Source organism: Actinia tenebrosa, unplaced genomic scaffold (assembly GCF_029948245.1).
Source record: "Actinia tenebrosa isolate PJP-AT-01 unplaced genomic scaffold, QUT_ActTen_1.0 PGA_scaffold6__47_contigs__length_16458017, whole genome shotgun sequence".
Lineage (NCBI taxonomy): Eukaryota > Metazoa > Cnidaria > Anthozoa > Actiniaria > Actiniidae > Actinia > Actinia tenebrosa.
In genome coordinates this window covers 13,105,256-13,121,094 of record NW_028292583.1, presented here as the reverse complement: position 1 = coordinate 13,121,094, position 15,839 = coordinate 13,105,256, and the positions used below count along the sequence as shown (strand labels likewise).

At 36.0% G+C, this 15,839-nt stretch overlaps 3 protein-coding genes across 6 annotated transcripts in view; 1 reads left to right on the top strand and 2 right to left on the bottom strand.

The window, feature by feature from the left end:
- LOC116296008 (calumenin-B) overlaps positions 1 to 4,960 on the top strand; it is a 5,680-nt gene extending 720 nt beyond the window's left edge. Inside the window, exons 2-6 of the mRNA XM_089038928.1 lie at positions 1,482 to 1,726; positions 2,337 to 2,558; positions 3,009 to 3,127; positions 3,243 to 3,332; positions 3,692 to 4,960. Of these exons, the coding sequence (XP_088895054.1) occupies positions 1,482 to 1,726; positions 2,337 to 2,558; positions 3,009 to 3,127; positions 3,243 to 3,332; positions 3,692 to 3,799 (784 nt within the window). The 3' untranslated portion in view covers positions 3,800 to 4,960. The remainder of the gene's footprint in view (positions 1 to 1,481; positions 1,727 to 2,336; positions 2,559 to 3,008; positions 3,128 to 3,242; positions 3,333 to 3,691) is intronic.
- Position 4,961: 1 nt separating this feature from the next.
- LOC148906121 (uncharacterized) lies at positions 4,962 to 12,209 on the bottom strand. Its single transcript, XM_089038929.1, has 5 exons — positions 11,866 to 12,209; positions 9,524 to 9,638; positions 8,258 to 8,594; positions 7,678 to 7,761; positions 4,962 to 7,403 (listed from the first exon to the last, which is right to left on the bottom strand). Exons 1-5 carry the CDS (start codon positions 11,954 to 11,956, stop codon positions 7,365 to 7,367), a joined length of 666 nt encoding a protein of 221 aa, XP_088895055.1. The 5' UTR covers positions 11,957 to 12,209; the 3' UTR covers positions 4,962 to 7,364.
- A 2,203-nt stretch (positions 12,210 to 14,412) lies between these two features.
- LOC116301479 (uncharacterized) overlaps positions 14,413 to 15,839 on the bottom strand; it is a 40,620-nt gene continuing 39,193 nt past the window's right edge. For all 4 annotated transcript variants that reach the window (XM_089038753.1, XM_089038752.1, XM_089038754.1 and 1 more), the window contains one exon: positions 14,413 to 15,363. The gene's annotated coding sequence lies outside the window, so the exon portion shown is untranslated. The remainder of the gene's footprint in view (positions 15,364 to 15,839) is intronic.

Genomic DNA, 15,839 nt, shown 5'->3' with positions numbered 1-15,839 from the left:
TTATCAAACATACAACTGAAGTTTTTTTAATATTTCGGTGAAATTTCCAGACGTAAGGCAAATGTTTTGTCTGATTGTTTTGTGATGCTTGCACGCGACCCTGTTGTATTCTTGTTCATTGAGTCGAAAAAAATCTATCACATTAATATCTATGGTAATGAAGCTGCTAAGCGACAGTGATTTTATTTATGGAGCGTAGTGCTTGGTAAAAGACGTCGATGTTTTAAGCCACGTGTCATTTCAGAAAACCGTTCACCACTGGTGTTGACAGATTTCTCAAGTACGATTTTAAGGGGGGTGGGGACAGTAAAAATATTAAAATTAGGATAAACTTAAGAACGGAAAATATAAATCGAGAAAGTCTTTAATGAAAATTACCAGGCTAAAAAATATATTTGCTAGTCTCACTACGTTTAAAAATTCTAAGTTAATCCCATATGGATGATAATAATTTTATGAGAATTTGCACAAGCATTTGCATTTAACATTTTAATGCTGTATACGATCATCAATAAAATATTCTTTTTTCTCCATTACTAAAAGGGATATCTTCGCATCTGAAGAAAACGTCATTGGTAATAATTATTAGGAACTGCACTAAATAGCAAAAAATGATTTCAATGATTCCGTGCAGCCATGTAAAAGCCTATATATCTTAACTCATTCTTTTATTGCATGTTATGTCATCGTGACCTCTCGAGGGAGGGTTGGTGCAATTTAACAAAATATTTCTCTCATTAGCATCCATTGTTAACAGCACCAAATGGCCACCATGCTTATACCTTATAACTCTCTTGGGAATGCCTGCAACCCATCAATTCCGGGAGGGGGGCATATTTTATGTTTGAAATAAGAAGTAAAAATAAATTCTACCAGTGTTTAATCTGTGAATTAGCCATGCCCTGACTTAGATCAGCTCAGAGGTTGTTTCAGGGTTGGATCTGTGAGTAAGCCATAACCTGACTTAGATCAGCTGTTTCAGGGTTTAATCTTTGAGTTAGCCATGCCTTGACTTAGATCAGCCCAGAGGTTGTTTCAGGCTTCGATCTGTGAGTTATCCATGCCCTGACTTAGATCAGCCCAGAGGTTGTTTCAGGGTTCTATCTGTGAGTTAGTCATGCCCTGACTTAGATCAGCTCAGAGGTTGTTTCAGGGTTCAATCTGTGAGTTAGCAATGCCCTGACTTAGATCAGCCCAGAGGTTGTTTCGGGGTTCGATCTGTGAGTTAGCCATGCCCTGACTTAGATCAGCCCAGAGGTTGTTTCAGGGTTCTATTTGTGAGTTATCCATGCCCTGACTTAGATCAGCCCAGAGGTTGTTTCAGGGTTCAATCTGTGAGTTAGCCATGCCCTGACATAGATCAACCCAGAGGTTGTGTCAGGGTTCTATCGACTGTGAGTTAGCCGTATCCTGACTTAGATCAGCCCAGAGGTTGTTTCAGAGATAATCAATATTAATGAGGCTTTCTTGTTGATTTTCAGAAAACTAGTTGACAAAATAGATGCCAATGGTGATGGGAAAGTAAACCATGAAGAGTTAGTGCAGTGGATTAAAAGAGCAGCTAAGAGATATGTGTACGAGGATGTCGATAGACAATGGTCACATTTAAAGAAAATAGAAGAAGCTAAAATCCCAACTGATGAGCTTGTAAAAGGAACAAAAATAGATCTAGAAAAGCCTTTCACATGGGACGAATATAAAAATAATACTTATGGATTTATTAAAGGTAAGCAGGTTTTATAATATAATCAAAGAAATAGTTATACATTAATGTGTTTGCTTATCATTCCTTCCTTCCTTCCTTTGATCCTTCCTTCGTTCCTTCCCTCCCTCCCTCCCTCCCTCCTCTTCGATCCCTCCCTCCTTCCTTTGATCCCTCCCTCCCCCCTTTCCTCCCTCTTTCTCTCCATCCATTTATTGGTTTTATAACCAAGGTCTCAAAAGAATGTACAATAGACTGAGAATGTAATATGAAAATAAAAAAGTTATCATAGATAAGTTACACCGTAGTGAAAATAGGAACTGACGTTTCGGACGTTAGTCCTTCGTTAGAGTCATCAATGGTCGAAACCTCAGTACCTATTTTTACTACGGTGTAAAACTTATCAATCTAAGATAACTGTTTCATTAAAAACACCGACGCAGTCCTCACTAGTGTTTACTAGCCATCATCTGAATATAATAAAGGCTATTAAATAAAAAGAGAGGCATTAGAACCATCCTTAGCAGCTCAATGCTCTTATCTGAATGCCATGCATTTTACGACCACATTCTCACCAGTTTATATGCTTAGACAATGACAGCTAACACATCACATTAATTTCTTTCTCTGATAGACGAAGATAAAGAAGAATATAATTACAAGGATTTAATCAGGCGAGACAAACGTCGCTGGGAGAAAGCAGATATCAACCATGACGACCAGTTAACTAAAGAGGAATATACTGCATTCTTGCACCCAGAAGAGTATGAATACATGAAAGATGTGGTCGTAGAAGAGACCATGGAAGATATTGATAAAGACAAAGATGGATACATCTCATTAGAAGAATACCTTGGTAAGTGTGTTGTGCAGTTAAACTTATATTCTGTGAAAATAAAATTACGAAAGATGAGTAAATCATCTTCAAGGCCAGTTAGACTAGATGACTAGTTAACTCTATTTGTTCTTTTAAAATAGATGAAAAAGAATAATGAGAAATATTGAATATAAAGAGGAATCTACATACTTAATGGCAGATCCAGAACAAATTTCAGGGGGGAGATCACAACAATTACCTAGAGAGGTATTACATAGCCTCCTTTTAAGTTTTTTGCTATCCTTTGAATTATTCTCATTTTTCTTTCAATTTCGAAAGGGTTTGGCAAATTTGAAAACCAGCAATCTATCTATTGGCATGGCATATGGAACAATTTTTGTCAACTTATCGAACAATCATTGGCAAAGTGAATTTAATTCGGCACACCAGAGCTAATGATTCATTATTCATGCCTTCTCCATTCTTTAGGGGATTTGTACCCAGACAGTGAAAAGAAAGAAGACACTGAAGAACCAGACTGGGTACGAACAGAACGAAAACAGTTTGATGAAGTTCGGGACAAAAACAAGGATGGGCGAATGGATAAGGTATTATCCATATAATTTATAATCATATAATTATATAATTTTCCCCTGTAATTGTCGTTTCTTTCATGTGTAGGAAAAGATTAGAGGCTAAAAAAAAGTTAAATTTCTTTTACAGGATGAAGTGCGTGATTGGATTATTCCACCTGATTTCGACCATGTCAGTGCAGAGGCAACACACTTAATTAACGAAGCTGATGATGATAAGGTAATTAACAGACTGTCTAATTAACATGGTTTGATGAGCATTGCTCCTTAATGCTTGACAAGGGATATATATATATAATTAGTTACAAATGAAATTGCTGTAAAACTGGTAACCATGGAAACAACAGATTTGCAAGTTATGAGCCACCTTAAAAATCAGTAAACAGTGTGACCTTATTGAAAATACAAACCCAAGAATAGTTTCTATCGCAATGGTTGTAATAACAAGTAATGAGTAATATGTATAGGATATATCCTTCCAGGCTTGAAATTGATAATATTGGTAATCATAGAAACGAAATTCTTTGGTGTTGCACAACCTTATTAACATAAGATCAATACTTTTATTTTATCTTGTAGGATGGATTGCTTTCGAAAGCTGAAATAATTGACCATCACGATGTGTTTGTTGGTAGCCAAGCGACAGACTTTGGTGAGGCGCTTACAAAAAGTCATGATGAGTTTTAGATTATAAGGCTATCTAAGAATTACTAAGAATAAATATAGCTGGGTGTCGACCTATTACACGGCACTAGCTGCGCAATACATCTAACATAATAAAGAGGTTTATATAGGTTTTCAATTTTGCTTCAGCCTTTTCTTCAATTGCTGATACAGAGCAGTGGCGGATTCAGGGGGGGTTCGAAGGGTTCCACGGAACCCCCCTTGAAGGTTTGATCTTTTAGGTAATAGAAATATGTCTTATGTAAATTTTGCTTAAAAGTATCCACAAGGATAATGTTGAACACGAAATGATAAATATTTGCTGTCGTAATGTTTAATTTACCTTTAAGTTCCGTTACCAGATAGTAAATTAGGTGATTAGAGCCGATTTTTTTGTCAGACATCGACTAAACAAAAGAGAATTATACACAGTTTAAGAAACGGAACCCCCCCTTTGAAAAATTCTGGATCTGCCACTGCAGAGAATTCAATAAATTCAAATGAAACCGCAAAGGATTATGGGATAAGTTGGGTAACGAATATATGATTTCTCTGATTTGTTGAACTACGGGAAAGTGACTTTGTAGTATTTGTGATACCATTCATTAGTGAGATATGGCGGCCATATGGGAGCATATATTGTCAAAGAAAGCTTATTCAAAAAATACCACCGTCAATGGTGCCATGACAGGATTAGAAAACAATGTAAAACCAACGTGCAGATAAATATTACGTGCTTGCTTAATTTAATGCTATAAAATGTTTCCAAAATATCTTCAAAATAAACAACACTCTCCAAACTTGAGAGAAATTCACGAACTCTGGACGAGAACTAGGTATTTCTTCTTTGAAGTTTCGAGTATCTACTTAACTTCAAAGGGTTCGGACCTAGTTACATATAAAAGCACAAGCACTGTAGTTTTATATTGCTAAATTGTGACCAATATTTCTGGTACTAAAGCTATAAATGCTTACCTGAAAATGTTATCTTTCTGCAGCAGTTTACTTCACGTCTCGAGTGGAAAACATTTTTGAAACCGTGTCCCAGAATCCCGTCCGGTCTCGATTTGATACTAAACACAGTTAAATTACTTAGCCCTTGCAAATTTTATATCGAGATTTTAATATAAAGAAAACAGTTATAAAACCCATCATATTTTGAGAATAAAACATGAATGGACAACAGTTACCGTGTTATAATTATTTTGTATTTTATTATCAACTTTTTTCATCCTTTTTCTACTCGTTTCCATGGAAACATAAATTAATGATCGTGGAGTATTTCCGGGTCAAATTGCTTATCAAGGCGGTGAAATGAAGCCAAAAGTATCGAAAACTCATCTTTTCATATAAAAAAGTATTATTTTTAACATATTCTTACTATGAACAAGATTGAAAGCAATATTGTTGCACCGAAATGTTATTCATTTGAACCCGGAAGTCGTTCTTAACAAGAATGACGTCACAGTCAAAAGCTCTAGATTGTGACGTATTTCCGGTGACGTATATATACTTTTGGACAAAGAAATGTGACCTCTGCTTGCCATTTTGCAACAAGGAAAAAATTTACATCACAATGCGAATATTTAGTGTCTTTGGAGACGGAATTAGCTTCTTGAAAAGAACGTCATATACTTAGTCAAGAAAGCAGAATATGCATGGTTGTGTAGTAACAGCGGGACCGTACAGAACCCTGATACCGTGGCGCCGGTTGGAAGGGCTCAGATATGTCTGTTTCGACAGAATACCATACAGTGAAGGTGAGACACACGGTGTGATATTGGACGCGACGTCGCAGAAGAAAAGCAATTCTACTTCTGCGTACTTTGCACTGCACGTCGCACCGTGTGACGCCCAGAAGAACGGCATTTTTCATGCAACGTTTTGAAGGCAATATTGCATCGTTTGTTTGCACTTTGTGTACGGCTGTGCAAAGTGATTAGGTAAATCATTGAAGGAGACCATTTACATGAAGAAGTCCTAGATGAAACAGAGCTTTTAAGTGTGACGTCATTCGTGTGGTGAAAAATGACTTTCGTTTCCAAAACAAAACGAAGCGAAAAGATTTTTCTTATTTATTCTTCCTGACAGGATTTGTTGTCCAAAGTTCTAATAATTGTGTCAGGTGAAGGTGAAATCATCGAAAACATTTTTCGTTTTATTTTAGTGGTTTTCGCGTGAGCAGCTGGACCCAGAAATACGTTACAACTTAAAAGCTCTATAGCACCATCCCAAAATTATATTGTATACGAGTATCATACAGTCGATCCCAAAAACGTTGTCCAAGTGAAAAGAGGTTTATAGGACAATAAATGTCACGTGTTCATTAAATATTCAGTTTTACGCGCGTGGATTTTTTTAATTAGCATACTGATGCAAAAGTAAATTACAGTATTGAAAACTGAATCTGAAAGATGCCGCGGGCTTTCTCGGATGATTTAAGTTGGAGAATGGTATACCGACATTTGTTTTATGCAAAAACATACCAGGAGATAGCCTCTAATCTGTTTGTAAGTCCTAAAACGGTCAAACGGACGTGTACACTAGTGGAGACATTAATCCTTGGCCCGTCGGTCGACCTCTTCAAACAGGAACACTTTTTCCGCATGAAGAGTATATCGTCATGGAGTGTCTTCTAGAACATCCTGAAATGCAATTGAATGAAATAGCGTCGAAAATATTCAATACAACTGGCTCTGCTTTTAGTGCCCAAACATTATGCAGAACGGTCCACAGGCTTGGATTCACGCGCAAGAAGGTATGGTACGTGCAGATTGGTTTGCTCATTACTCATTACTCAGTCTTGCAGAACGTTCTTTAAGTCTGGTAAGGCTTTCACTAGCTCAGAACGTAGCTCTGAAACGGTCTCTAACACTGATAAAATGGGTAAACTTCTTACAACGTAGCTAGACTTCTTCTTGGAGTCCAAAACCCGAAATTCTAAAGTCGAAAGAACTTGTTTTGAATTACCCGCCGTCGACATTTTCTGCCACGCATGTGATGCAGCACGTTCAGATTCCTATTTCCACACGCGCGTAAAACTGAATATTTAATGAGACACGTGACATTTATTGTCCTATAAACCTCTTTTCACTTGGACAACGTTTTTGGGATCGACTGTATCACACTCATAACCTTAGACTAGAATATTTCAAAGCGTAATTAAATACATTTATATTTATAATATATTTTATCGTTCTTACGATATCTGCAGATTTCTATAATAATAATAATAATAAATAATAATAATAAATAATAATAATAAATTGATTCTATAGACCTTTTTAACTTGGACGTAATGTTTTCCCATTTCAGAGCAAGTGTCATTTCCTAGAGTATCATTTTTTTGTTTAACGATTGCGCAAGCGATATGAATATAACACACAATAATTCAATCAAAGAATCTTATTTTTTAGGACAATGGTAGTTTTCACGTGACCGGAAATGACGTCACTTTCCTTTTTGGTTGATTCTATTGGTCTGTTCGTGGTTCGTCATATTTTCATTTTTTTTTTTTGCTTTTCCATTGAAACTTGAAAATATATTATATATTTCTCACATCCACCCGGAGGATTTCTATCTTGCTTGTTCAATCCACTTCTTCTTCATGACTGAGATCGCTGTGTCTCTGTTGTTTCATTAATGAAAAAATATATTATAATTTTTTTATTTCAAATTATATTAAAAAATTAATTTTCACTTCCATGCAAAACTTGTAGAGTAAAAAAATTGTAAGATTTGTGATTTGTTAATTTAATTACATTCAATTTTATTATTATTTAACATAATTTATTATTATTATTAATATTATTATTACCATTATTATTATTATTATCATTATTATTATTATTACACACAAGGGAATGGCCACGTGTATAGTAAACATGTATATAATAACATACCGATGTTTCTACCAGGGCCTGGTAAGGAGGAGAGATATCCCTGGGTTGGATGGAACGACATAACGAACAATCTCGAAGACAATTCTAGAAATAAAATATCAAGAAAAATATGAATTTAATTAACCAATTGAAGTCGTATTAAACAATATGATGATGATGGTGATGCATGACGTTGTACGTTATTGGGGTTGCTGATAGTGATGATAGTGATGGTGATGATGATGATGATGATGATGATAAACGATGATGGTGATGATGATGATGTTGATGATGATGATGGTGATGGGGATGATGATGATGATGATGATAATGATACATGACGATGATGATGGTGATGATGATGAAGCATGATGGTCATGATGATGATGATGTTGATGATGATGATAAACGGTGATAGTGATGATGGTGATGGTGATGATGATGATGATGATACAAGATGATATTGATGAAACATGAAGATCATAGTGATGTTGACAGTGATGATACAGGATGCTGCTACTGCTGAGGATAATGATGATAAATTATGCTGATGTTGTTGTTGATGATGGTGATGATACCACAAACTTCTTCTTGCTCTCACCTTCCTTGGCTGTTCAAACGCGCCATCTTCATCTTCACATTTAACCCTTACTTCATCTTCAAAATGTACTCGTCTCTGATCTTTCTTCGCTATAATTTCCTTATCCATTTGCATTTCTCGTATATCCTTACGCTGTCTGAGCAAAGGACTCTCGGAGGATTTTCGGGTAATTTTCGCGGGATTTTCGGTAGACTTTCGGGTCACCTTCGGTGATCCTTGTACAATTTCGAATTCTGAAACAGGTTCCTTTCCAAGGTATTCTCCATAAACCTCTTTCCATTGGATTGGACCAGTGATCTTTGATTCACGTGGGCATGCAATTGTATCTTCTTGTTGGCTGGAAGAAAAAAAAGGAAAAAATTCATAGGCAAAATATAGCCATGCCCTGACTTAGATCAGCCCAGAGGTTGTTTCAGGGTTTCATCTGTGTGTTAGCCATGCCCTAACTTAGATCAGCCCAGAAGTTGTTTCAGGGTTCTATCTGTGAGTTAGCCATACCCTGACTTAGATCAGCCCAGAGGTTGTTTCAGGGTTTCATCTGTGTGTTAGTCATGCCCTGACTTAGATCAGCCCAGAGGTTGTTTCAGGGTTTCATCTGTGAGTTAGCCATACCCTGACTTAGATCAGCCCAGAGGTTGTTTCAGGGTTCGATCTGTGAGTTAGCCATGCCATGACTTAGATCAGCCCAGAGGTTGTTTCAGGGTTCAATCTGTGAGTTAGCCGTGCCCTGACTTAGATCAGCCCAGAGGTTGTTTCAGGGTTTCATCTGTGTGTTAGCCATGCCCTGACTTAGATCAGCCCAGAGGTTGTTTCAGGGTTCTATCTGTGAGTTAGCCATGCCTTGACTTAGATCAGCCCAGAGGTTGTTTCAGGGTTCGATCTGTGAGTTAGCCGTGCCCTGACTTAGATCAGCCCAGAGGTTGTTTCAGGGTTCTATCTGTGAGTTAGCCATGCCCCGACTTAGATCAGCCCAGAGGTTGTTTCAGGGTTCTATCTGTGTGTTAGCCATGCCCTGACTTAGATCAGCCCAGAGGTTGTTTCAGGGTTCAATCTGTGAGTTAGCCATGCCCAGACTTAGATCAGCCCAGAGGTTGTTTCAGGGTTCTATCTGTGTGTTAGCCATACCCCGACTTAGATCAGCCCAGAGCTTGTTTCAGGGTTTGATCTGTGAGTTAGCCATGCCCAGACTTAGATCAGCCCAGAGGTTGTCCCAGGTTGCTATGATGAGTTATATCATAGTCTTACGTGTTTGCTAGCACAACTTACTTTGTGATCTGTTTGACTTGATTTATTTGTCTCTCTTTGTTGTTCTCCGTGTTGTTTACAGATCGTGAAGTAAGAGCTGCTGTATTGACAGACTTCACTTCGATTTGATTTTTATCTTTACAAAAAAATATAGTCACAATATTTAAATGAAATGAACAGATGAACGGATGGCATAGATGGCACAGATGGGATGGGATGTATGTATGTATGAATGGATGAATGCATGGATAAATGGATGGATGAATAGATAGATAGATCGATTGATCCAAATAAATGGCGAACAGTACAATAACCGTCTCATGAAAAGTTGTCAATTGCATACCAATGCAACCGCTATCTGAATACAATTAAGCTATTTCTGTACAACTTCCGACATTGTCTTCTCAGTGATATCCCAATTTGCCTTGGACGTTTATAAAATCTATCAATGTCCGTCACAAGTTATCTTCGCGCGAATATAAAATGTTTTCTTTCCTTAATATTTAATGTTAATGGCTTCGGGGGCGTTTAGTTCTAACACGTTGCATACGTGTGTGTTTGGTGACATCGTTTAGTTCTTTTTGGTGATTGTTTACATGCAAAGACGCCATGCGTTCCGCATACATTACCAATATCAGACACGTACTGCTTCAAACTACAGTACTTTACGAAAACCTAAGTTAATATTTGAAAGAAAAATAGAGTTCTCTAGTTTGATGCAGGATTAGGGCTATGACTAAATGAATTCCTGTAGAAATGATCAAAAACTGACCATATTTCAGCGGGGAAATTTTCTAATTCTACTTTACCTCGCGGCTTTCTTCAAAGAAAAAAGATCAACAATATAAGAGTAATTTCGGTTGATCTATCGTCGCATGTTCTTACCGAGTTTCTATCTCCGGAAGTTTATCTTTTAAATTTTGTTGATTGATACTAGTGTATGCAGGGTTTTGAAAACGATAGGATTTAAACGAGTAGAGCGCTAGCCGTGTGTGTGGGCAAAGAGAGAATGAAAGCATAAACTCGGAGAAAATATTTCCATAACAATAGTCACCTTAACAGTTCCCTGCGCCATCTAAAAAGATAACCATCCCTTTGCTTTGAAGCGAGACGAACGGTGAGCTTGCAAATATAATGACATTTGAATAGTTGTTCACTTGAGGTTTTAAAAAGATGTATCTATCCGATTGCAAGCTCACCGTTTACCATTTTTTTTCATTTTCATTAGAGAGAATGTTTATTTGAGGCACCAAAAAAGGGAGAATTCTTAATATATATAAATATATTATTTTTCAAAATTAAAACTGAACTGTGTGTTCAATTTAGAAGAAAAACTTAATGTTTCGTAAGTGGAGAGAATATTCTATTGTTTCTGAGAGAACGTAAGGAAAAAGAACACTAAAAATAGACCAAAGAGTGCCATTAAAGGAACAAATAACACTATAAAAGGTGTAAAAAAACAGGGCTTAAATGATTTTTGCAGAGTGTTTTAACGAGGAAAATTTCTAAAAGCATTATTAAGTTTGAGATTTTAAGATCAATAGCCACTTATCTCGATGGACATCGTTTTGGCTCTCAGCCTTGAAAAGATAGGGTTTTTCATTGTTTATCAAAACCGGATAAACGTACGTACTGATGGTTTTCAACTATTCCCAAGAGAATTAAATAACAAAAGACACGGCGGCCATGTTGGAGGATATAACAAATCATTATTTACTAAAGGAAATGAAAAATGAAAACTTCAGTACCTCCATCTAAGATAATACTTTATAGAAATAACACTCAATGCTGTCTATGCCATGAAAAAATTAGGTTGGGGAAAAAAAATTTCCGGTCATAAATTTTGAAGTTCTTGTATATAAATGAACCAATTGTATTAATTATAGTTTGTTTGAGTTGTTGCAAAGAAATATTAGGTCGATTTATCATTTTTCGGGCCGGCAATTAATTTTGAGGATCTCGCATATAGTTTATGTAACCAAACGACTCAGGTTTTTTAAAAATTTTTAATAGTTTTTTTTTTCAGATTTATTTATGAATGATTAAAATTAGAGATTGGTCGGTGTACTCATGAAGTTATGGTCGATATGTAAGCATAATGGTCATGGACATACGATTTTTAAAATATAACGAATCATTTTACATTTTGCTCGGCATACGTATGCGATTCACTGCTCTAGCTAAACTGAGTCGCAAGTGTACGAATAATCCCTTTCTAGTCTCGAAAATAAACTATTCAAAGCAACTAAATTGCGACTTGAAATAACCAATATTCCTCCCCCAAAAATGTGTGCTTAAATTAATCCGTCTTTCTACGACAAGACGAATGCCTATGTCATTATTCTGGGAGACTCTGGACTTACCTTCGTGGAAGACCAACGATTGAAATTTATAAACTTTATGGTTGACCTTCGTCCATCTCACAGAACACGTATCACTAACAGCTTGGATCATGATCGTGACCAAAGATTCTAGAAAATATCTTTATCGACTGGTACAGAAGATTTCTTGCTGAAAATGAAGGCTTATTATGTCTGTTAGTTCGGTACTAACTTATTATAATCGTCAGCAAAGTGAATAGTGTTAAAATACCGGAAAATATTTGCTTATAGAGTCACGCCGACAAACAATGGTGTTAGGGTTTTTACGTCATAAGCGAAGACATTTTTTTTTTTGTCAATTTCCTTTTGAAAAAAGAAAAAATTTAACCTATGCTTTTACTGTCCATAAAACTATCACATTTCAGAACCTTAAATTTGAAATTCAAAATGATATAATGTTAGGATTGATCTAGCAAAGCAAAAGGCTATAATTCCTCAAAACCGCGCGACTGAGAGCTATATATGATGGATAATAAACGATTAAACGGATAGCCTAAAACAAGAGAATATATGATCTTCAGCTCAAGATGGAGTGCTTTTAGATTAAAGAATTTTCTAGACTCTGATGCTGTTAGTAGATATAAAGAGAGATATTGATAGCCATTGATGTTGGTAATCACAGGAGAGCGAAAATAAACATTAAAAAGGCAGATTGAACAAAATGCTGACGAAACCACACAATTGATTGATTGATGAAGTCACATCATTTGCCTGAAAACTATTTTTCTGAGGCAATCTTCTGCCATAAACTGATTTTACCATTTCGCATTACCAAAAAAAAACACAAAAACACACACAACAGAATGATCAAAAAATTCTCAGTGTGATATCGGTACTTGTTGTTATCAGTTCGCTTTGGTATATTAAAACTCAGCAAATGTACGAGTTTCCAGATACGACTTCGATTACAATTGGTAAATATATGTACACACATCATGCAATTACAGCGTTTTATGTCAGATTTTACAAAAAGGTTCTTTTGCATGCTCAAAGCGAAAAATAACAATTTAGCAAGTCAGAAAGATTGTGTTATTAATCATTAAAAAAGTGTACTTTTTCTGAACGATTAGTGATGATTTTCAAAAGTACATTTAATCAAAGTAAATAGAGGCGTGGCTAGTTTGATAAGTTGACACAAATTAAATATATTTTAATATTATTAGATATTCTTCTTTAAGTGTTGCTCTGTTATTGAACGTCAAAAACTGCATTTGAAATTTATCTAGAATTCGAATTAAATCAAAACAAAGGCTAGATTAGTTCGCAAATTCACTTCTAAGATATAAAAACGAGCAGATGAAAACACGGGAAATGTCACGATTTTTCTGCTAAAAAGCAATTTGAATCCAAAAGCTTCAAAGGTGACACATTTCTAAACCTGAGTAAATAAATGGAACTTCACTGAATCGATGACAGACATTATCTATACGAGACGGAAACACGCGGAGTTTAGTTTCCGTCACTCACTTCATTGTACGTAATGGAGGAATTAAGTCACTTCTGTGACGTCACGTCGTTTTCTTGCTCGTAACCCACACGGGAACATGGATATTACATTACTGTTTGACTGAGTGGGGAAAAGACTTTGCTTGTTACTTAGCAAGATTATCAGCCGAGACTGGAGTCAATTCAATGAACTTCAAAATTTCGCGGCATATCACACGTTGAAAATTTACTTTAAAATTTCAGAAAAAGAAAAAGTACAGGTAACGTTGTTCTCTTCAATAGATTTATAATTGATTAGCGTTGAATTTTAGTACTAAAATTTAGTCAAAAATACGGATCTAATTGAGTAATGCTACTGATAGCGCCGTCGTTCGTTACCTTGTCTACTTGACCAAACCTTGGAATGAAGAAAAGAAATGCTTTTTTTATATGGAATCAATCAGTTTTGGAAAGTGAGTGTCGACTCTCCTCTTTTAAGGAAAGAAGGAAGGGAGAGCCGGGAGGGAGGGAGGAAGGAAGGAAGCAAGGAAAGAAGAAAGCAAGCAAGTCAAGGAAGCAAGGAAGGAAGCAAGGAAGGAAGCAAGGAAGGAAGCAAGGAAGCAAGGAAGGAAGGGAGCAAGGAAAGAAGAAAGCAAGGAAGGAAAGAAGCAAGGAAGCAAGTCAAGGAAGCAAGCAAGGAAGCAAGCAAGGAAGGAAGCAAGGAAGCAAGGAAGGAAGGAAGCAAGGAAGCAAGGAAGCAAGGAAGGAAGGAAGGAAGGAAGCAAGGAAGGAAGCAAGGAAGGAAGGAAGGAAGCAAGGAAGGAAGCAAGGAAGCAAGGAAGCAAGCAAGGAAGGAAGGAAGCAAGCAAGCAAGGAAGGAAGGAATTAGAAATCTAAATTAAGAATACTCCTCTATATTGCACACATAATAGTGGCCAGCCTTGCATGGGACCTCTTGCTCTCGGTTCGTCCACCAAAGAATATTGGCCATACTATGGGAATCAACATCATATCAACATAGCGGCAGAACCCAAACAAATCTTCCTCCCCTCCCGATAAATCCCTCACTGTATCCGGTAACTGAATACCGACGGAAAAAGACACTTGTCGTTCTACGTCATATATTTAATATAATTAATTTCTATTAACTATAAAGCAAATTACGTTTATCTTACCTCATTTACAACTGTTATATCTTACCGAATTCCCTACCAAAAAAATTAAACTTAAATTTAAAGTAAAATTCTCTGAAAGACTCCTACTGGAAACGCTATCGTATAGAATGAAGTCATTAAACCCGTGCAATAGATATTAGAGTACCTAATACACATTAGTAGACCCCAATACCATTGTTTTCTTTTGTGTCTATATTTGACTTTTACACGTTGACTAGTATTTTTGATTTCTAATATGCCTCCACTCTACCTTAGTAAAGTATAAAGGCTGTCTACAATATACTACTGGATAATGGTAATGTCTATTACTACTGTAACCTTTTACATCGGCCAGTAATGATTATTATTATTAGCACCACTGTGCCATACCTTAGTAAAGTATAAAGGCTGTCTACAATATACTAGTGGATATTCAAAATGATAACCTGTTGATGATGGTGATGATGATGATGTTGATTATGGTGATGATAAAGATGTTGATGATGGTAATGATAATGATGATGTTGATGATAAAGGGTGGTGATGATGATTGTGAAGATGATGATGATGGTATTGATGATGGTGATGATGAATTATGAATCCCTGTACAATCTTGAAATAACTACAATTGTTCTATACTGTAATTTTCTATAAAAAGCATAACAAAACTAAATGTAAACCACAGAATAATTAGCAAACAATAATTAACTAATGAATTCACTTTCATTGGTAGTGAAAACCAGTCTTAACTTATGATTATTGATATCATGTGCAATCTGTCCTCTATGTTGTATCAGTACCAACCAACTTGTGGCAGTGTACTACCATATCATCTGGTGATATCCATAACAGCAATTTCCTGTGTGATGATTTATTATCACTGCTGTTTGTTCCACACAACCTAAAATAATTTACAAGAACTACTTAGTAAAGACTAAAGTTGGAGAGTACAATTGTCTGCTTGCTTGTTATCGTTTTTTGTTTTGTTTCGTTTGAGATTCACTTTATATTTTAAAATTTTCTTCATTTTACTTTTTCGTTTCTTTTTGATTTCTTCTCTCTGTTTTTATTTGTTGTTTTGTTTTGTTTTGTTCCGTTTTGTCCATTTGTTTTTTGCTTCCTACGTTTTATTTCATTTTTTCGTATTTTATTTTTTTCTTTTGTTCAGTCGTTTTCTTTGGCTTGTTCCATTTGCTTCATTTCGTTATTTTTGGTTAGCAATATTTTCTTACTGTGATTGTTGTTTTTCTAATCCATTTTGGCCTTCTCCCTCACAAAAGACTAACAGTAAAATTCTCTAAGACTGGAAAAGCTATCGTACAGAGTGAAGTCGCTAAACCCGCAAAATAGATATTAGACTAATACACATTCGTAGAC

Coding starts and splice junctions, on each gene's coding strand:
- LOC148906121 (XM_089038929.1), bottom strand. CDS start 11,956: ATGATCCAAGCTGTTAGTGATACGTGTTCTGTGAGATGGACGAAGGTC. Junction 9,639..11,865: donor ATCGTTGGTCTTCCACGAAG/GTAAGTCCAGAG, acceptor TTTTTTGTAAAG/ATAAAAATCAAATCGAAGTG. Junction 7,404..7,677: donor AGGCCCTGGTAGAAACATCG/GTATGTTATTAT, acceptor ATGAAACAACAG/AGACACAGCGATCTCAGTCA.